At 27.0% G+C, this 24,009-nt stretch overlaps 1 protein-coding gene across 1 annotated transcript in view; it reads right to left on the reverse strand.

Moving 5' to 3' along the window:
• Nucleotides 1-10,183: 10,183 nt before the first annotated feature.
• Nucleotides 10,184-24,009, reverse strand: part of flz (transmembrane serine protease filzig) — a 58,829-nt gene continuing 45,003 nt past the window's right edge. The window contains exon 7 of the mRNA XM_075361733.1: nucleotides 10,184-10,354. Within this exon, the coding sequence (XP_075217848.1) occupies nucleotides 10,184-10,354 (171 nt within the window). The remainder of the gene's footprint in view (nucleotides 10,355-24,009) is intronic.

Consider the following 24,009-nt stretch of genomic DNA (forward strand, 5'->3'; position numbering starts at 1 on the left):
GAGTATAGTGGCTCTTGACTTTGAAATTATCTGATTTGCGATGATGAGTCACCACTACACCAACTCAGTGGGTATATGTTACAGTGCTAGATTTAAATTGATGTGCTATATTTAAACCAGGTCTAAAGGGATTATATATAATATTTTATTAAACTGCCTGTTCTTTGCTCAGTTATAGTTATAGTTATGTCATATATATCTAGGTATACAGGAAATAAAAGAATTAGTGAGGTATGTATCCTCCCACTGTGAACACACACACACACACACACACACACACACACACACACACACACACACACACACACACATATATATAATGAATGCAGTTAAAATTTTCTTTACTGAATATTAATAACTATAAAATTAAACTGAAGACATACATGTTCAGTATGATTTTTAATTTTAATTCTTTAGAATACTAATCATATACAACTTTTACTTCTATAATATACTTCTACAACTAATTAATACCCAACTCCCAGTGTAAGTAAATCCTATTGGTCTTTATTATGAAAATATAATACAAAAAATAGAGAATAACCTTGTTTTATTCCCCAAACACTTCTTTATATTAAGGAATTAACTTTTTTGAAAATTTTCATCAAAAAACTGAAGGAGAATTAAAGTAAAGGAGACTTTTGACTACTTTTCTACTGAATTTGACTTTTCCACAGTATGAAACAGACAAAAAGGTTCTCAAAATATCCCCTATTACAGTATAAAAAAGAATGTTTACTCATTTCTTTCTTGCCAAATTTTGTAGTTGTTGGAACAACATTATTCCGTTCAGCAACTTTTTTTCAGTTAAGTAATATATTATTTTTTTTGATAAAGTGTATAAAAAAACTCTTTCCATACCTTTGATTCCTGATGTTCTTTGATTTAGGTAGAGGAAGAACAATCTCCATCTGCTTGGAATTTATAAAATACTATAACTGTTTTTTTACCGATGCAGCATAGTGAAGCGGAACAACTTCAAATCCTACATGGTAGTTGTACTTAAATCCTATCTACTAATAGTAACTAACATATTAATTAGGTAAGATTGGTTTCTGCTTGTCCAACAATAGAAAAAAATATAATAAATATTTTTACCACTCACATCTTTTCCAAATCTTTGACTTCTTCTTCTCCATTAACTGTTCAAGTCTGACCCTACTAAGTGGTTCTCTATGCTGAGTATTCAAAATAATTAAAAAACCAGTGGATCCTCAGTATGTGGTGGGGAAGCTGTCTACAGAATCGATCAACTTCCTGTACAGTGGCTGCACAATAAGCTTAATGGCTGGAGCACCTATTAGGTAAAGCTGAGGCTTACTAATCCTTATCCAATAATCCAATAGAGAAAGATAAACCCCCCTGAAGAAACTAATTAAGATAAAAGGTATGATAAAAAAAGTCCCTTCTTGGAAATAACATTAGATCTAATTAAAAGAAAGCATTTAAATTAGTTCAGCAATCCAATTGTATTGTGTTTAAATGGATAACTCAAAGTTATGTTTATATTTATGAATGGACTTAAATACGTATTAATTATACTTTTAATTTGGCACAATAAATGTGTATTTAAGTCTATTAAAAATATTATTGTTTATTAATTAATTACTGTTAACTTTTTCTTGAATTATAGTTAGAAAAATAAATTATATTCATATCGTGAAAAGGTTAAATTATACAATTTCATCAAATAGTGTAATAGTTCTAATTGTAAAAATCAATAAATATTTTGCAGTTTAACAATAGACTTAATTATGGTATCTTTAATACAACATTAAAGTTACAATAACTTTCACATATAATGCCTCCATTAAGAATGACAAGCATGGTATGAGGCAGTAAACTTCATCTGTAACATCAGAGTTAGTTAGGAGTGGTAACTTGAAAAGTTTGCCAGCACAAATTAGAAAATCCCTAATTAGCTACTGTATCTGGAGATATAAAACGAAGCAAAAGAAAAAAAGAAGAAACTGAAAGGTTTTAGAAAAATACTTAAAGAAAGAGTATAAACCAGTTCAGTAAAAGCCGCTCAAAAAGATAAAACTGTAATTATATTTTTTTCTAAGTAAAATTAGTTTCCATAATTAGATTTTTAAGATTAAGGCTGGAAGTTTTTAATTAAGTTTTCTTCCAGAATCACTTCTCATTGATGAGTAATTCAATCTGAATTAATGAATAACCGACTATTTTTAAACTGAATTAAGAAAAAGTGTTTTATTTGTAGTGCATTAATGTACAGGTATGAAATATGAGCACAACAGAAACCAGAAAAAGAAATAGTAGAAGGTTTGAAATCTGGAATAAAAGAAGATTGGAGAACATTAAGTAAACAAGCAGTACAAAAAATGAAGTAATGAGGTAAATGGATGAGAATAGAGCTTTATCAGAATAGGACGTATCAAGAGAAAATAGAGTTGATTGAAGTAATGCTAAAAGGATCAGTAGGAAGTATGAAGGAAGATGGAAAAAAATTGATTTAAAAGGCAGGTCCATCATATCGATAGACCTGTCTCAGAGCACTCCCATGAGACATGTTTACCTTGGTTGATGTTTTTCCACTTAGTTCTTCATATGTTGTTGATGATTATTATTATATATTATTGTTAGTAAATGATAAATACATAACAAATTATTTTTGTAATACACACTTGTTATGTCACCAATTAATTAATCATATTATACCAATGTACTTCTGAGGTATGAAAGGAATTAAGTGGTGTATCCACAACTGTTTAGAATAATAAATCTCTTAATAGATTTTTAAACAGACATTTTTAAATTTATAAAATAATGAAGCTTTTTTAGTTCAACCTTTATCAACATTATTATAGTTTTTTTGTTTCTGTAGGACTGCAATTCTATCTAAATTTATCAGTGGGAGGTTTTTTGAGTCAGGAGGACTCTACTTTTTAACACAATTACAAAATATACTAAATTTGATTTGTGTTCTTTTATTTGCTTTATTTTATATATTTGTGGTATGTTTTTATGTATTTGTATTGTCATCCTGCTTAGTCACAATGCTTGTTTTTAAACATATCTCAAGTTTTAAATGGTTGTAATTAATAGTTTTGTGATTTTTTTTACCAAGGTGAATATTGACTACTAAATGTGAAATGCTTTTATGGATTCCTCATATTTCTTTGTTTGCAGCTCCATCCTGTTTGCCCTATATGGAATTTTATGCAGTTATACATTTAGTCTCTATAGTTCTGGACAATTGCGTATTTGTTTGGTGAGTGTTCTAAAACTTAATGTTAAAATTTGATAGTTTATTTTGAAAACTAGTTTGTATTCTACGTCTTACTAATTATTTTAATTAATAGTGGATAGTGGGTGGAAGCCCTGAACAAATTTAAGAAAATATTTATTGTATGCGTTGTTTATGAAGAGAATAAAAAGTTCCATAGTCAATATTGTGAAATAGTTTATGTATATGATTCTATGAAGAAAGAAGCTATAAAGTTAAGAAAATTAGAACATGATGAACATTAATTTTGTATTTAGAAATGTGAAGAAAGAACTGCTGCAGCTGCAGTTTGTGGGATTTCAAGACCGCAAGTTAAAAAAATCCGAAAAGAAAAGCAGGATCTTCTTAAATCTAAACCACAGTCATGCTCATTTAGCACACCAAAAAAATATAAACAATTTCAAAAACAGTTGGTGGATTGGACAGTTTTGATGAAGACATTGTAAAACAAACGGTTAAAAGGTTTCAGACAAAACATAATGGACTGCCAATGTTAAATAAATTACGGGAAGAACTTCAAAAGAGTATTCAATTTAAAGATTCTAGAACTACACCAGCAGCTATCCTGAAAGAGTTAGGGTTTAAGCGGTGTAAAATTTCTTCAATTGTTTATTTGGATGAATCGAATATTTTAACGTCCCATTCAATGACAAAATCATGGTCAGATGACACTGGTGCAGGAGTAAAAGTGCCGATTAATAAAAGTGATTGATTATAATAATATAATAATTACATAATTCACACTGGAGGGGAAATGGTGTTCATTCCAAATGCAATGTTAACTTGGAAAACAAATTTAAAAAGTAGTGACTATCACAACAGCATTAACAACATTTTCATAAAGTGAGCATCTGAAAAATTAATTCCTGACTTCCCCCCAACTCAGTGAGTGTTATTGATAATCTACCATACCACAATTCACTTCTAGAGAAGCCTTCAAATTCAAATGATAAGCAAAGTGGCATGTTTAATTGGATAGAAAGGAACAATATTCTGTTTAATAAAACAATGTTAAGGCTACAATTTTACGACATAATTAAATCACATAGAAGTTCAAAAATAAAGTACTATTTTGATAAACTATTAAAAAGACACAGGTTCTGTGACTTCCAACTTATAACTCGATAATCAGATTATTTAAATCTGATCAGAATGGTATGGTCTGATCAGATTTAGTAGAAGATACCAAAGATGAAGATACTTGGTAGTAATAACATTGCTAATGCCAGATATTAATAAATTAGCCGAGGAAAAAATTAATGAAATAAATAAGAATGACTGAAAACCATATTGCAAACTTGTAAAAAACTGAAACTGAGTTTAAGAAGATAGAACTGCTAATTAACAAAATGATTGATAAATTTATCATACTTCTAGACAGTGGTAGTAAAAGTGACTGTTCGATGAAGACAGAAAAGATGATGAACATGCACAGGAACTGGACATATAATATAACTTCTAAGTAGTAAGTGTTAATAATAATAATAATAGTGTATCAGCAATGAAAACAATCTTACAAAAAAAAAAAAATCTGAAAATTCTAAATAATAAAAGATTTTAATTATTGTGAAAAAGAGAATTGTACAATAATAATTGTACATCTAATTTAATGTAATTATGGATACAATATACACTAGTTAAGATTTTTTAGTTTAAAAATACACCTAAATTAAAATTCTTGTTTTTGCTATCTTTATTTATTGAATTGTTAATACAAATTATGTAATAATTAATTAAAACTAATAACACACAAAAAACAGTAATAAATTAAATGTGCATAAATAAAAGTGCAATGATTAATATTGTTGTCCTATTAGATGGGTAAAATGTTTTAAGGTTCAGTAGTAATGCAGTCTCGACCTTCTCCAACATAAGCTTTTATTTTCATTCTATGCACTATACTTGTAGTTAATATTTCCTTATGTACACTAGTAATTTAGTGTTCAGTTTTTCAATCTTATATTCTGGCAACAAAGATTTGTCAAATAGACAAACTGTGAATCTTATTTCATAAAATTAAACGTTTATGCGTATTGTTCACAAAAGATTTTATATTATAGTTCAAAGTGTATTTTTATCATTATTGACTTCTTGTATATATATATAGAAGTATATAATACTTCTTGTATTGTTGCTTCTCTACGTTTTGTGGTCTTCAAGTTCTGAAATTATGTTTCACTATTGAAAATTTTCAGCTATAAACTTTAGTTTATTGTGACTTTTCTTTATCTGTGTTAATTAACAACTTCCATAGTCTATTGTTGCCTCAATTAATACAATGTTCTTATCAGCAGATCTCTACAGGATATTACTTTGTGGATATTTTAGATGTTTGTTATTTTGTGAATTTTGTCTGAGCTGTGGATAACGTAGAGATTGCTGTATGCATACTGTAAGCATATAGGAAGGCTATTAGATTGTGTACAAAACATTTTTGCTATGTAAAATATATATTTTTTTTAAAAAACAATGTAATATAATGCATGTAAATTTATGTTTTGGATTTGTAAAATAACGTTAAAAATCTGTTTCATATTCTCTGTTGATTTCAATACTTTAATTTCTTATTGATAGTGTCATACTTATTTTTATTATCACAATTTTTGAGCATAACATTAAAAAAAATTTTTTGTTGGATATATCTTCATCATATTTTTGGGAAGCATTAAGTGGAATGTAATGCCCAGCAGGCTGGTCTAGTAGTTAACTTATCATTGTAAATAAGTTGTTTAACAGCTGATTTTCAAATCCTAGTAAAAATTAGTTGTTTTTATACAGATCAGAGTACTAGACAGTGATATCGGTGTATTTTGGTGGAGGGGTTCAATTAACCACATGTCTCAGGAATGGTTGGCCTGAGTGTGTACAAGATTACACCTCGTTTACATGCCATACATATTATCCTCATCTCGTTGGGCAATGGTAGTTGCTTATTGTTCATTAGTTGAATAGATTGCAACATACATTTTAGGAAACAATAAATATTTTGTATTAAGCAATTTACATTCTTTTTTCATTCTGATTGAGATATACTTTAATAAAACTTCACTGAATTTTTAATTGCATTAATATATTTTGATATATTCCACCCTTTTTTATTTAGTAATCTTCATTCACTGCTGTATGCCAAATGGAATTGTCTACTTTACCCTTTCTACATCTTGTAAAAAGGAATTCCACCTTAGTTAGATTTTTGTTATTTGTGTTAAATTCAGTCCTTTTATTCTCTTACCCTCTTCATTTCCTAACTCATTTTTCTAGAATGAATCTATAATGTTTAACTGCATTTGTTCAATTTTCTTTTCATCCTTCCAATACAGTTTTTTAAGAATCTTTTTTTTCTTACAATATTCCCATAACAGTTGTAATTTTTCTCTCTGTTATTTTAATAAATTTATTTTTACTCTATTAATAATTGCTGTAAAAGAAACAGGACAGTTTTTTCTGGAGAAAAAAATGTCCTACAGACAATTTTTTCTCCTTGAATTCATCCCAATCCTATACTGTCATTTTAAACTTTACCATAATCAGAGGTGTCCTCTCTTCATTTTACTATTATATCCTCTAACTTTCTATCTTTTTAACCCATTGTTCCAACGTTTTACATTTCTGTACTTAGTTCTCTGTCATGGTCCCAGACTCTACTGACCCTTGCTTATTCTCTCAACTTGATAATGATATGTGTATTGTTCCTTTAGGCTTATTTCTTTTATTGGCCTATAAACACTAAAAGTTAAATGTCACTTATGGACATAATGCTGACATATAATAGATAATATTGCTGACATAGTGCTGACATAATGCTGGCATAATTGCTGATTTACTTACTAAAATGGTTCTCCATTTTAATGGAAACTGGAGTTTTTTTAGAGAAGTTAATTAATATTTATCTTTCATTGACTGAAGATATTTTTATCTTTCAGTTATAGATTGTCTGTGATCAGCACATATTATATGAATGTTATGCATTATGCAGTTAGCTGTGAAATGATGTAAGTTTACCGGTTTTTTATGTTCATATACAAAAGGTTAGATCTTCAGTTCAAGTTAAGTGGATGTGTGTGTGTGTGTGTGTGTGTGTGTGTGTGTGTATGTGTGTGTGTGTGTGTGTGTGTGTGTGTGTGTGTGTGTGTGTGTGTGTGTGTGTGTGTGTGTGTGTGTGTGTGTGTGTGTGTGTGTGTGTGTGTGTGTGTGTGTGTGTGTGTGTTAACATGCAAGTTTGTATTCTTACTTAGGGTAAATAAAAAAATATCATAAAAAATTATATTTAAAAATACATTTATTTACATTTATCAAAGAGGAATAAATACATATTTTTTTTGTTTTTTAATCTGCTTTTTTTAATTATATAAATAGATAAATTATTCTCTTCAGATAATGGAAGATAATTTTTATTAGAGCTAATTTTATTTCTTATTGTTAAATAAAAAAAGCTGTTGACAGTCTTATTTTAATTATTATTTTAAAAAAATTAAATTGCTTAATTCACTTTAATACACATAATATTTTATGAACTTCAATCACACATGATTAAATAAATAAATTAATTAAAACTATAACATAATAATAACAATAAATAATATCTTACAATTATATTAATATGGTGAGAAGTTTTTGGAGAAATGTATAAAAAAAATAATAAGTTATGAAGCTTTAATTTATCACTGGCTTACTCTTTATGTTAACTTATGATGTGATGTAATAATACTAGTTTCTTTCTCAGTGACACTTTATTGATTTTTTCTTTAATTTATTTATAAATAAGTCGTAATTTATCATCCTATCACAGACTGAATGGTTGTTTATTTTGTTTTTATTTATTCATTATATAATCAAAAATTTTTGTCATTACCTGTTCTTTCACAAGACCTTTTTTAATCCAGTGAATTATTTTTTAATCTTCACAATTTTTACCATAAATTTTCATCTCTTCCTTACATTCATTATCATATAATAAGGAAAATAAAGAAAAAAGAGTTTTTCTACATTACGAAATACATATCTTGTAATTTGAAATGTTAAATTATTTATACGTTTCTTAAATGTTGAAAAATAGTTATTTTTAATAAAAGAATAAATAATAATGAACTTTTATGTTTATTTTTAAAATAATGAAAGATGATATGATGTTACAGTAAAGTGTTTTATAGATTTTAAAGTTTTGTGATATAAAAATATAATATGATAAATAAAACATATATTACATATAAATATATTTATTCAGATTTAATCAGAATAATGAAGTAATAACAAATGTTTAATACGCTCTTTTTATTCAATAAAAAATAAATACAAATTTGTATTGACTAAAGACAATTTTTTTTTTTTTCTTTTTAAAATTAATACTTTTATTACATTTATGTATAGAATTAATAAAATTAGAGTGAGATTATTTTAAGACAAAATCAGCCTAATTTTATAACCTGTTACATAATTAAATAAAATTAAAATTTATTGATATACTGTTCTTAATTTAAGGAGGAAGAATATTAAAATATAATTGGTATTATATATTTTAGGTAATTAATTAATCTGCAACAACATATCTCATGCTTACTTCTTAAAATACTTAATTGTCTTGGCAACTGTAAACAATACTATGGACAATATTAACAGATTTGCAGCCTCCATGGCGCGAGTGGTAGCATCTCGGTTTTTCATCCGGAGGTCCCAGATTCGAATTCCGATCTGGCATGGCATTTTCACACATGCTACAAATTATTCATATCATCCTCTGAAGCAATACCTAAAGGTGTTTGCGGAGGTTAAACACAAAAATAATAAAAAGAAGAAAATATTAACAGATTTGAAGATTTTTATTTATAAGTGTATTTTGATGGCAAATTACCCAAATAAATAGTATTTTACTGAATAAATAACATTTAATACCATAAAATATTTTTGTCAGCTACTTTTGCATAAATTTTCATCTTATTTTATTTACATATATATTTATCTATATAAATTCCAAAATCATTACTTCCATTCCATTTATGGGCATGCAGAAGATCAGCAGCTAATTTTACGATTGTTGCAAGCATGACCCTGCTGTTAAAAAAGGCTAAAGGTAAAAGTTTATTACCATATCATACAATGAGTTTGCTTTCACATATGGGATGGTACGCATATAAACACCTGGAAGGTATGATGCACCACACTTTATACCGTGAGAGACTGTTCCAGCTAAAACCCAGTGACCATCTTCTCTTTCCGCCGTTAATGGAATATCAACATACATTTAACATAATAGTCTTAGAATATTGTGAATTATATTCTATTTACATAACTATAAAGCAGTGCTGTAAAATATCAGTCTTAAAACAATACCATATTATTTTAAGGTTATATATTCTTTCACAATTTATTAAGTGTGCAAATTAATAATTTAGCTGTTAATTAAATTAAAATAATTAAATTAAAAGTTAATTAAAATAATTAAATTGATAAACAAATAAACCCTTTTATCTCCATTTTTTTAATTATAAAATTTTACAATGAGTGTTGCTTTTTATTAGCTTTTCAGCATTGTAAAATAATAGTAAGGTGATGTACCAATTGGGTTCCAGTCCAAAACAATTGCTAGTAACATTAGTCAGTGGCAATTTTGTAATTTTAATATTTTCCTCCTCAGAATGATTGTAATTTTTCTCCAGATCTTTAATATCATTCATTTATTAGTATTTTCATGAACTGGTTACTCTCATATCATCTATATAACATAATTCGCTGGATATTATTAATAACAGACATAATGTTTTACCTTAAAATAATAAATCACATTAGAGATTGAGATAGACAACATGTACAAGCATTATTTTATGAAAAAGATTGTCTGTCACTTTTTCATTAACACACTTTTATCAACAATGTTAACTGATTTATTTGCCATCTCATGAAATTTTTCCTGAATTATCACTTAAGGCAAGTATTAGGCTACAAATTTCTAACGCCAGTGATTGTTTGTAACCAAGGTTTGTAATATGTTGTACGCATATAAACACCTGGAAGGTACGGTGCAGCACACTTTATACCGTGAGAGACTGTTCCAGCTAAAACCCAGTGACCGTCTTCTCTTTCCACCATTAATGGACCACCTGAATCACCCTGAAATAATAAAAAGAATTTTATTAATACTCAGCGGTTTTGATTTTTAGGTTTTTCATTTTACAAAATTTGTACTCTTAAGAAATACTCAACTGGTTACTTCCTCCATTAAGGAATCCTTTAGTCCTACCTTTTTGATGACAACTGTTACTAATTTTAGTAATATCTATCCTAGTTAATAGAATTATAGTTCAGATATTAGGGAATATGTCCAGAATCGATTGGTATACAAAATGGATAATGCATCCCTTTCCATAGAAACTTGAGTGAACTCTTTACAATGGGTACTTCCATATGCCAGGATGGGTTCTGAGGATGGGTTAGGGTTTTCCTTAAAGAAACTTAAATCGGCTCTTGGATGGGTTTTTAATTTCTGGAGAAAATCCAATTTGCTGCAATATATGTACTTAGAAGATTAAAAACATGAAAATGAAATGAAAACCAAAAAATTAAAGGACAGAGAAGATAAAAAGTAAAGTAGTCATGAGGAGTGTGAATAAGAATAGAATCTACAATCAGAATAATGGACCAGTTAATAACAATTTTTTTTTTTTTTACTAAATCTTCTATTTTTCTTGTGATTTAGAATACTTCTTTTCATAATTATAATAATAATAATAATAAGCGAACTTCATTCAGCCTACATAAAATTCAATAAGATTCCAAAAAAAAGAAACAAAACAAACACAAACTTCAATGAAATATAAAATAAAATACAACCTGTTCACAAATAACAACTGTTATGGTATGACTGAGGCTGTCTGCAAAGCTGATTAACAAAAGATAATCTCATATCTGTTTATGTTCTCTCCATATTTATTAAATCTGCTGATTTAATCGACTTTGATTTTTTTGTTTAGTTTAAAAAAATGTTAACTTTTTTTATTATAATCTGACATATTTCAAGTTAATTTTATTAACTTTTTTCAAGTAAAAAATTAAAATCATAAGCTAAATAAGTGCACATAAAAAAAGATAAGAATTAAATTCTGTCACCAAGAGCTTTTTGTATTTCATTGCACTCTTTATATCATTAACTAAAATAAACTGACTTTCCCCTTTATAATCTTGTACAATCTCATTTTCCTCTGTAACTGATTTGTTTTATTAAACCACATTTTTATGAACTTTTAGAACAAGGCACATTGTCCCACAAAATAGTTAACATTTGCTTTTATACTTGTTCATATAGAATAAAAATGATCTGTATACATTTTGTTATATTGATTTTACTTTTAAGCCTACAGTTATAATCTGGCATGCACATACTTAAATTTAAATTCCAATATGAATAACAAATTCATTTGTTATTCATACTTTATTCAGGACTTTATATTGAAATTTTACTGACACTCAGCAGGCCTAGTATTAAGATTCAACAGAGAAATAGAATAGTCAGAATTTAAATGTGCCATATAAAAATTTAGCCTACATTCTGAAAACTGAAATTAAAAACGCTAACTGTTTGAAAATAACAAATGAATCTCAGTTCATCAGTTATATGTATTAGTTTCAGTGGTAAAATAGAAAGTTTTATGAGTTGCTCATACAATTACACATTTTAATCAAGCAGTATAAAACTGAGTCTGATCCATATATTTTGTAGGTAGATCCATTCCCTAATCATTCCAAAGCAGAATTTATAACTAATTTCATGTTGCTCTAATTCTGCACAGCAGGGTATTCTGAACAATCTGTTTACTGACACTTATTAAGGTAAGAGAAACATTTAGTGTTTCTCTTTACATAAAGATGAAATATGAACATGTATTATCATTTAATAAACAAAGATTACATTATTAATTTATAACACAAGTTACTTTTTTCATATCTTTGGAAGTAACATTTTAATAAATGCACTTCTTTTTAAGTTTTTAATAAATATGGGTTTATTACCTAATTGTGATATGTTTTACTATTGCATCATCATTACTGTTTTGTTTATTTGTCTTAACTAACTTTTATATGACTTTAGAGAAAATTTATGTAAAAGTAAGATTGTAAGAAGAGTTTACTTTACCTGATAAGTACCTCAGACTTCAGGTTCAGTGTTTTGTGCAATGGAATAAGAAATATAGACTCTGAATTTACAAATTGAGTCACTATGCCACAGAACCTGAATAAAGATGCCATTGACATCATAGAGATAGAGCCATGATACTAATTCCATTAGTACTTATCAAAAGAAGCAGGTTTGATGGGGATGGTATAGGAAGGGAATAATTAAATCCAGTCACAGACTAGCTCACAGGTAGTTTACTGTTTTACCCAGGTTCACCTGTATATGATGTTTGTAGGAAATCTATTATTTTTATATCAGTTTTTTTTAGAGTTTAATCTGACTTTTTCTAATTTGAGAAAAAAATTATGGTATAAATAGAATTTTTCCATTCGCTCATTTTATGAGAAAGAAAAATGGATACTTTGTATTATAAATATCTACCACTTTGTTATTAATTATATTGCAATTTTTTATTTTTCTTGTCTAGTTGATTTCCTTGATATTAGAGAATATTATGTAATTATTTTACAAAAAACTTAGTAATTTTAATTTTAACTTTTGTAATGACGACTTGAATCAAATTATGGAATAAAACATTTTTAAAAACTTACTTTGAAATATTTTCATTTGTTTTACAATCATCCTCAGTGACTGGTGCTGCTGTTACCATGTTAACATCTGATATTTTTACCCAACAGCCATTGTTAGGGTTGATGGTTTTTTATTAGAATTAAAAAAGAATTTTGAAACAGCAGCTGGTATCCATATTTAAACAGCAGCACCAGTCAATGAGGATAGTTGTAAAGATGAGTGTTTTGAAGTATTTAAAAAAGTTATTAAACAATTTGGTTCAGTTTGTCACAACAAAAATTTAAATTTTTGATTAATATCATCACCAACCATCATATGGAATAATATAAAAACAAAAATTATTTTAGTTTCATTGTATGAATTTTATTTTTAAAGCTATTGATTTTGTTAAAATTTAAAATTTTAATCTTTTAATTGCTTTGTAAATAAGTTTTAAATAAATACTACACTACTTCACTGAATAAAGACACATAATTATTTAATAAATTATCTGTTTTATTAAATTTTGAGTTTTGAAAAAAAAATGTTTTTCAGTATTGTCAACATTTAAAATACAGAAATAAAGAGAGTATTTCTTATTAAGTTCTTTGTGTGCATACATGCGCGCGCACAACGATTTACGTTTTTATCAGAATTATATGTTTAAAATAGTTTTATTTACATGTAAAAGTTGTATTGTTTGTCAAATTACTACACTTGAAATGTCTTAGATGTTATGAGTTCACTAAGACGATGCAAATCCATTATCTTAAAGATTATCGTACTAGAAATTAAATTTTTTTATGGCCAATTAAAATTTAATAGTATATTCTTTTTTCCTTCACATAAAACAGATTATAGATAACTAAATTAACTTTTTAACAAGTATGTAAGCATTTTTTTCTGGTAATTAATTTCATAATATCCCTAATATAGAAGAAATTATTATACAAATCACTATATCATTTGAATGAAAGGAGGAGATCTTTTCAGATGTGTGATTATATAGTTCCTTAACTGCAACAATTCTAGAAGGAACTTTCCGCTGAACAATGCAGAAAGAAATCTCTGAAAATTATGTTTATATTCAAATTTATTGTTAGAGTAATTGAATTACCTGGTGCATCTTTGAAAACATATTTTTTTCTGTTGCCAAAATGGGAATCCTTAGTCAGAATTTAGAAAATTGTTTTATTCCATTTTTATGTTTTAAATGTTTTCACCTTAAATTTTCTCTATATATAAAAAAAGATAGAAGAATTAGCTCTTCCAAATCTGTGTATTCATACAATTTATTTTTCTTATTAAAGTGAATTTTTCACTTTGGAGACAAAGAACAGTTAATAAAATAAAAGAAATATATTCAGAAATTTTATTTTGTAATTATCTTATATTTCCTAATTTTATATAATGAAATGTGATAAGCCTATAAATTCAATTGGCTAAAAAAAACTATACATAAGAAAAAACTAAATGAAAAAAATTTGTACTTTTGGTGGATTTTGGTACTCATCTTTGGGTGATGAGTAATACAGTGAACTATCCAATCTTTTTATATTTTATTTCTTCTTCCTTGTACATGGGAACGGAATCGGCCACTGCTCTGAAACGATGTGTGGCATCATGCTTACACCTTCTAGTAGTTGGTAGGACAGCTGTTTCTTTATTGAGGATCAGTGGGGTGATTTTCCAATTTGTTTCAATGAAACTATCAAAGGATTTTGTTTCATATCCAGGGGCTGCATAAAAAGTAAATTAATGGCTGAAGTGCAAACTGGGTAAAGCCAGGTCTTGTATTCAAAATAAAATACATTGTAATTTAGTTCCTGTTCAAGGAAAGAAAGTCATAAAATGGTTAAATAGGTTTTTTTAAGCAGGTTGATTAGGAGATCAAATCAGATATTTTCTTATTTTTTTCCAAAAATTAAACCATTTTAATATATAAAAAAATTAATTGGTCGGTCAGCAGTTAAATATTTTATTTTTATTATTACTTTTTCTTTTGTTACTACCTTTCATGGTATGTTAATATGTAAAAGATGGTGAGAATCAGAGTGCAATGAAATCATTTCATTTATATTTAGGTGGCATACATTCATCTGGCAACACAAATAGATGTTTAAATATTCAATGAGTATACACATGATTTCATCTTTAAACTAGTTTGTCTGTTTGAATTACAACTGACAGATGAAGCACGTGCTAAAAAATTGGATGAATATACATAAAACACTAATCTGGATACATTAAAGCCTCATATGTATCTAGGTTAACATATAATGCTGAATATCAGAAAAAGTATACCACTAATAGATGCAGTGGACAGTGTTGTTGATATATACAAATTTATTTTTTTTCAGATATAAAAATACTAATGAGAATCTGTAGATAAATGTTGTCAATTATTCATTAATTAAAAAGATATTTTAGCTAAAATCACTGAATAACTCGTTGTACTACTTTAAACCAGTTTATTGTTGTACGCATCTGAACTCTTGAACTGAGAAGTACAACTTACAACTTTCTCCATTACAAAAAAAAAACATTACATATAAAGAACAAAAACAGCTGTAGTCTTTTTTATTTACAATTTATTACCTTTCCATGTATTAATTTGTATGTATTTATTTTGTAATATAATTTATTTTTATAATTTTAAAGGAACAAAGTGTGTCACCTGATTAACAAAAGATAATCTCATGTCTGTTTATGTTCTCTCCATATTTATTAAATCTGCTGATTAAATCGACTTTGATTTTCTTGTTTAGTTTTAAAAAATGTTAACTTTTTTAATTATAATCTGACATATTTCAAGTTAATTTGATTAACTGTTTTTCAAGTAGTTTTTATTTTATTATTATCTCCTAAAATAAATAAAACTAAATATCTATGTGTGTATACACTCCACATCAAATACTGAACTGTTTGAACTGTTGAGACCAAATATTTTTTATTGTTTATAGTATTCTGTAAAAAAAATAATGGATGTCTTACCCCTATAATCCCTTAAATTAAGAAAAATTGAAATATTCAACCTGTTCTTTTTTCAATTGTATTCTTTTTAAAAATCAGGAATAAGTAAATAATTTAAACATATCTTAGATTCTAGGCCTCTCTGAAATTAATTAAAATAAAAAAATTATTGAGATATTCACCAATTCCTTTTCATAAAATATTCAAACTTCATAGTTAAAATAAAAAACTTAGTGGTTTCATTATTATGTAAGCCACACTTGTGGAATTATTAGCAGCATGTGTTATAAATTCAAAAAAATCATTTTAAATATGTTAAAAATAATTCGTTTTCAATACTAGCACCATCATAGTTTTAAAGTATATTTAAAAGACATTAGAAAAAAAAAATATTAAAAATTGAAAATAAATAAATAAAGGTTTAAGAACATGAATAATATAAATATAAGGGTGCGGGAATTACTTAAAACATAGCCTTTAGCCAGGATAATTTATGTAAAGTAAACCTTTTCTCAGAAGTGCCAATCAATAAATATATATCAATCACACAAATATATTTTACATTACGCTTTCGTTTATCAATACCGGATGCCGCTTATACAGAATACATCCTTAATTATTAACATCCTGTTCATATTATCGATAGGAACAAAGTTACGGTATTTTCATAAAACTGATTCATTCTGTATAGGTTGCATCCGGTTCTAATGACACTACAGTTACAGATCAGTTACCCATCATCGTCTTGTCTATTCGCCGTAGTCATTGTACTGTTTGTATATGTGGACGGTTATGTGCATTTTATCTGTTTAGTTTATCTTGTAAAGTTTAATACGGTGATTTATTTTAATTACGGTATTAAAATGAGTACAAAAGGACAGCGTCTACGATCTTTTACAGTAAATGAAAAACTGCGCGTTATAGAAGAGGCTGAAAAATTGGAAATCGGGCGGCAGGAAAAAAATTTTACGTTGATGAAAGCTGCATTCGAGACTGGCCTAAGAACAAACAACTTCTGATGAAAGGCACTGGTAATAAAAGAACTTTTCGTGGCATAAAACCAAAATACACAGACGTAGAAAAAAAATTGTATGACTTTGTTATGGAAAAAAGGAAATGCGGTTATGCTATCACGACAGAAATGTGTCAATCATATGCTTGTGAAATCGCTAAATCATTGAATAAAGTCGATTTTAAAGCAAGCCGTGGATGGGTAACACGATTTTTTGCACGAAATGATTTGTCAATAAGGCGAAAGACGACCATTTCTCAACGACTTCCAGGCGCTTATGAACAAAATATATTACATTTTCACATAATAAATCTTAGAAAAGATAAAGGCTATTTGCCTTCTCAAGTAGGAAACGCTGATCAAAAAAGTGTTACGATTCGCACTGGTGGTAATGAAAAACAAAGGTGTAGTGTTATGCTTAGCATTACTTCTGATGGATCAAAATTACCTCCGTACATTGTTTTTAAAGAAAAACTCTTCCTGCCGTACAGGTAAATGGAGTTACTGTCAAAGCACAGGAATCAGGTTGGATGGACGAAACCTTAATTTTAGATTCGATCAGGTGTGTGTGACAAAAGCGATCAGGAGGTTTACTTAATAAAAAAAATACCGGTATGGTAGTAATGGGTAGTTATCGGGGGCATACGACTGATAAAGTGAAAGACATTTTAAAAAAGGGTATGAGAGACCAAGTAATAATTCCAGGCGGATTGACATCTCTATTGCAACCAGATTCTACTAAAATCTACAACTAGATACTGGGTATTGCAACTAGATGTCTGCTAAACCGTTCAAAGCTACATTAAAACAACTGTACATGTAAATGGATGGCCGATGAAAAATAACTCGAATAAATACGGTATTTAATTCTGTATTTAAATAATAACTTTGCAAAATAATCATAATATAATAATCAGAACATCCTAATTTTACTGATTAAACCTGTAATTTAAATAATGTTTTATCAAATTATTCATGGACTAGTAATGAACACGTCATACGAATGTATTTTTTGTTATTCATTTTAAAAGCTGATTGTGCTAAAATTAAAAAGAAATATTTTTTTAATTTAAAACTTATTTCTGCTAGACATAAAAAAAGCTAACGTTTAGTATTTTTTTAAAAAATAAAATCTTTTATTAATTTAATAATTTTGATAACAGCTATTTGTGTGTGTGCGCGCGCACACACACATAAGTATACTTTGAAAAAATAGGATCACTGACTGTTTTTATCAGAACTATTACTTATCATCAGGATTTACCTATGAAATCTATCATCAACCTTTTGTACAGAAAGGTAATCATTGACCTCTTCTTTGTGCAATAAAAACACTTTGTGACATATTAATGAAATAATGAAGCGAAAAGCACTCCTCAGAAATAAAATTGACATCAACAATCAGTAAATTTGATATATTTGAAATTACAGTAATTTTTTATTTCTAGTATTTATTTAGATTAATTCATATATTTTCAGTTTTCTATCCTAATCCATTTTTCTGTTTGTAATATTATGTTGTCACTTTTATCTACTGTGTATTCTTCCTCATTTTTATATCATACAATTTTTGAAGGGTGGCCTGAACAATCTTGATGTATCTTTTATTCTTGTAATGTGTCTTGACTATTCTCATTTGTTTGATGCTATCTTATAAAAAAAACCTTCAAAATGATCCTCTTTTATATGGAAGATATTTATTCTCCTATAATCTATTCTTACTCCTGGAGAAACTACGTTTTTTTATCTTTACCTCACTTTCTTTGTAATTTGAATGTTCAAAGGCACACATTTTAAGAACTACATATCATACACTAACTGAATTGCAATAACCTACTTTCTTTCCTTATTCAACTCATAATAATTTTTTTCACATTATATTTCCATACCTAGAATGTAATTCTATCCTTCCATTTTAGATTTTAGTATTTTTATCACTTTTTATTTGTCCTTCCTATAAGTTTTGTTTTATACATTTTTACTCCATTTCATTTGAAACCAGGTCCAATTCTTTAATTCCTTAAAGGGTTTCGTATAAGACAAATTCATCAGTAAATTATTAATTATTTAATAAGAATCGTAGACTTCTCTTATGCTGTGACAGTAAATAATAAAAATTGAGCTCTACATCAAAACTGAATTAAGTGAAGATTAGAATAAAGTGCAAAACAGAATTGCTGATTATAATTCTCTGTAGTTCAAGGATTAATCATATAAATCTCATAAAAATTGCAAAACATGTTTGGCTCTACTGTAACTGTTCATAAACACGCAATCAACCAGGTGAAATGACAAAAGGTTCAGTTAATATAGGACTTGCTTCATCCAGTCATTCAGATTTGGTTTGCATTAATGTCTGTGTTTTTCCAACTAAACTTACTAATTGCTTGCTTAACACTGTAATGAATAGTTTAGAGGATAGTAAATCACTTTATACACATATACATAAATTATGAACACATTTACTTCTTATATTAACATGAACAATATCATTTTGTTCATTTACTCTGATCTAGATACGACTTTGTCTATGTCAAAAATGAGTAAATTATTACCATATTATAAAATACTGATTGAAAAAGTTGCTCCTAAAATTCTTGATACACATACTTTATTCATTTAACTCGCTCTTCCTATTACTATTTAGAAATTATCATTACTGTAACAATAGTATTCAAAATTAAATTCAATAATTTTGAATATTTAATAGTTTTAACATTAAATATGTACAATTTTATTTAATGTATTATTCAGAAGTAATTGGGAATTTTCCAGTTGGTTCAGAACCACTTTATGATCTTAATTCTTATTACATATAAAAATATTTTTTATGTCGTATGAAAATAAATATAAATATAAGTAATTACCAAAGATTTTCTTTGCGTTAACAAGTTGATAAACTAAATTATAGCAGTAATTTTTCTTATTTCGTTCAATTAATAGATTTTTAATGAAGGTACAAATTATAGTGTGTATTTTATTTTATAGTCTGGATTATATATTTTTTGTCTTTAATGATGAAATTACTACTGCAATTATAGAAAGACCAAAATCACCTTCAAAAGTAAAATATCAATCAGTTGTTTGTATATATCTAATATTCAATAAATTTTTCATTTTTTCAATAAATATTTTGGTTTCACTTTTTTTTCATTCATGTCTCATTAACAGTAAGCCTTTTGTAAGAAAACGTTGTAATAGTATATATTTTTTTAATAACTTTTATTTTCAGGATCTTTGAATTTTAGTTAGTTCACTTCAACTTTTATAATTATCCATTGTGACAAAAAAGAAAATAAATAGGATTAAATACCAGAATTTTATTAGTTAGGTAATTTCTAAAGACTGAACATAATAAAATGGATATTAAATCAAGCAAGACCAACTTTCATTTTGAAAAGAAGTCTGCTGATATTAAGAATAAATTTAGGAATTAGAAAGGTATTTTGAAAAGTATTTGTGTGGAGTAAAACCACATTTTACTCCACACAAAGAAAAAAGAAAATGTACAGAAAGGAAAAGAGTTTTTGAAATATGGTTGCAAGAGAATTTTAAAAGTAAGGTGGGTTCATAAATTGGTAAATGAAGAGGCCTTAAAATAATAGAGAAGAAAGAAATTTTGGCAGAATCTTGCAAAGAGATGGTAATGAGTTGATGGGTGATATATTAATATATTTAGTTAATGCAATGTAAAATGGATGTGTTGAGAATAAAAATTGCTTCAAAACAAAGATTGGTATATTAAAACAAATAACTAAGGTTGAAGGGTGAGGAATCATGTTGAGATTGTTACACAGCCAAAAGGAATGGAAAATAACATCAAACTACAGGTTAAATTATCAATGGCTAAAAAAAATGGTTTGTTTATTAATGTGATTGTAAGCATTTGTGTAGGAATTTTGCAAGAAATAATTTTTTTGCAAACATATCCAAATATATATTTTAAAGGCTGTGTAGGATATGTTTATTTTTCATTTTAAAAAAATAAGGTAAACTATTTAAAAATGTTGTTTTTATGTAAATGTTTTAACTGAATAATTTAATACTGACAAAAAATTGAATTTTTAGTATTAGATTTAAAAATTTTAGTTTTATCTTGTTATTTTTTTAGGTTATAGAATGATGGAAAAATGTGTGGAAACAACTGATGGAGGTTTTCTTTTTGATGTCAATACTTTGAAAGAAGTAAGCAAAATTAATTTTTTTTAAATTAAATTGATTATTGACGAAGTTAAATTGGATTCTTTGTTTAGGAAAAAAAAAGATATTGAAGTAAGTTGATATATTTATAATTATAAAGTTTTAATAATTTTAATTTTAGCCCTTTTAAAATAGTCTATGATATAACAAAGTGAAGTTTTTTTTTGCCTCATGAGTTACACATTTCACATCAATTATCATAAATTTTCCAATTTTGATTTTTCACCTAATGTAAGCAACAAGATTATTATTATATTAATAATTTTGTTTAATCTGTTCAGAAATAATACATGCACCAAAAACTTCCATTACTGCTATAATCAAAAATTATTTCTTTGTACTGATGTTATATATGTACTACTTATATATCTTTAGATATTTGCTTTACTGTTATATCTATCATAAAGGACTTTCGTTTCTTTTATTTTTCACTAAGTAATCTTTTCTCTTGGATTTTACCCAAAAGTCAATATTTTACTTCAGTTTTCATTGACCTACACTGACAAATGCTGGGGCAGTTCTCATTTTTATTTGTGGAGAAGTAATCAATCCTGGAATGATCAGTATAATGTATAATTACGTGTCAATTTGAATAAAATGAATGAATATTAATAAAATAAATGAGTCTCTTTCTGCTATTTAAATTAAGAATCAATTTGGACCAAAACAGTTTCTTTTCAAGAAATATATTTACATTATTTAACAAATTAAAAATTCTTATATAATATACACCCTTATATATATATATATATAATTCTTGCTTTACATTATCTTTCCCAGTCTTTCTTATGGTTGCAATTCATGTAAAACAATGGAGTCACAAAAGCGCTAGTCAGAGTTGCTTTCTTTGAGAGTAATAATGTACACACACAGCCATTCCCTGTAGTGAACAGAGTGAAAATGTGACTTGTAGGACTGAAATTTGTGTTTTGGTAGGCTTGGGATTCTAATGTGCAAGTGTATGTTTGACCTAGAGAACAAAGCAAAAGGAAACAATTGAATTCCTCACCTTCTTAGTAAGTCTGGCATGAGGTGCTTGTTATCTTGAGAGTAAATGTGCTAGTTTTAAGAGTGGTGTATCTCACATAAAGTTGCCTACAACTTACATACACACATACATTTACTTATTTACAAGAGTTTAACCTGTGTTAACCCCAAGAGTTTAATTTTGTTAGAAATTGTTAAAAATCAGATTAACTATTGGATGAGATGATAAACTGAAATCCTTTATAACCTGATGGTTCCACAGACCTGGAATATCTCCTGGAAATTAAGTAAAGGTAAAATGTCGAAAGTCAAAATCTGTTGAATATACTGGTTCCTGTAGATTACTGAAGTTAAAAATGTTGGGTCTAGATTGTTAAGAAAGAAAAACATGCAGTATGTTTTTCATTTATGTAAAAACCAAAACAATTATTTGTTTTTGTCCAAAAATAGAATTTTCAGGAAAACATTTTTATTAAAAATCTGATAGATTAATATTTTATAAATAACTTTTCTCTGTAAAATATTTTTTTTAAATTTGTTATATAAGTTTAAAGAAAACATTTCTGTTCATAATCTCATTAATCTAAAGTTATTATTTAATCTCATTTTGTTATAATTTTACAAAACACAGTGTACCAAAGTAATGGAATATTGAAATCAGTGACAAAACATTTCTGAGAAATTCTATAATATTCTTTTACCTAGATGTAATTATGTCCTTTTAAATATACATTGATACTTTTAGATGTTATTAATTTAGATGTATGCTTGCATTTGACAACAAATAGGAAGTTATATCCCAGTCATATTTAAATACCCATCCTATAATAATATGTAAATTTCATATAAAAATTATTTTATCATCGATCAAAGAATAAAAAATTATTCAACCATTTATCTCTTCTGAGACTTAAAGTAATCATCAATATTAGAAAGAATAAAACATTGAAACTAGAAAATTAAAGTGAAGAGAATTATTTTGTTTGAAGACTTTCATTAAATATGTATGTTAGTTGCCATAATAAATTGTTATATGTCATTTGACAGTAAGACGCTAATCAATCTTGAAAAATAAGCATCTGATTTCAGGTTTACTGGGGAAAAAGATGAGTGAATTAATTTTTTAATTTTTATTTTAAAGAAATTTGTATAAATAAAATAAATCTGGATATGCTTTTTTTGTTGTGTTTTTATCTGTTTCATAGTTTTTGGGGATGAAAACTGTTTAATAAAACCCATAAACTTTTTAAATGAAATACTTAAACAAAATTTAGAAATACAATTTTTTGAAATTTTTAAAAATGTTTATTTATAAAATTGGGTTTAGTTTGTCATTTCAGTTGTTTATAGTTTCAAATAATGTATGGTGAAAAAATAGAACAAGTATGTTCGTGGAAGTCTAATGAACAACATTTTTTGAATATAAGTCAAAGTTCATGGAGAAATTGCTATATATCACTAGTACCAGTGATGATTTTTTATAAAAAGACTTAAGAAGTTTTAAATTATTTAAAATTGGTTTTACAGTATATCGTTTAAGCAATCCTTTTTACCTTCAGCAACAAAAGTAAGTTGTAATTACTCGGTAAATAAGGTAATCAAAGGTTTAGGTATTAGTTAAATTATTTATAGTAGGTTTAGATATTAAAAGAAGGTTTGATATTTTAGTTCAATCGCTTCATCCATCCAATACCTAGTACTGAGTGGGGTGTGCATTAAAAACCAGAAAGAAGAAAAGGTTATATCCAATTTTCTTCTTTGCCAAGTTGAATAAATATACCGGAGCACATTATCAAAATGCAGGTGATATTCAGATTACGCTCTTCACTTCTCTGTTCACAAAAATGACTGTCTGTATAATTAACATCATTACTATCAGAGAAAGAAGCTCTGTCTAATGCTGCTTGCATT

The sequence above is a fragment of the Lycorma delicatula genome, chromosome 4, assembly GCF_047948215.1.
Source record: "Lycorma delicatula isolate Av1 chromosome 4, ASM4794821v1, whole genome shotgun sequence".
Classification (NCBI taxonomy): Eukaryota; Metazoa; Arthropoda; class Insecta; order Hemiptera; family Fulgoridae; genus Lycorma; species Lycorma delicatula.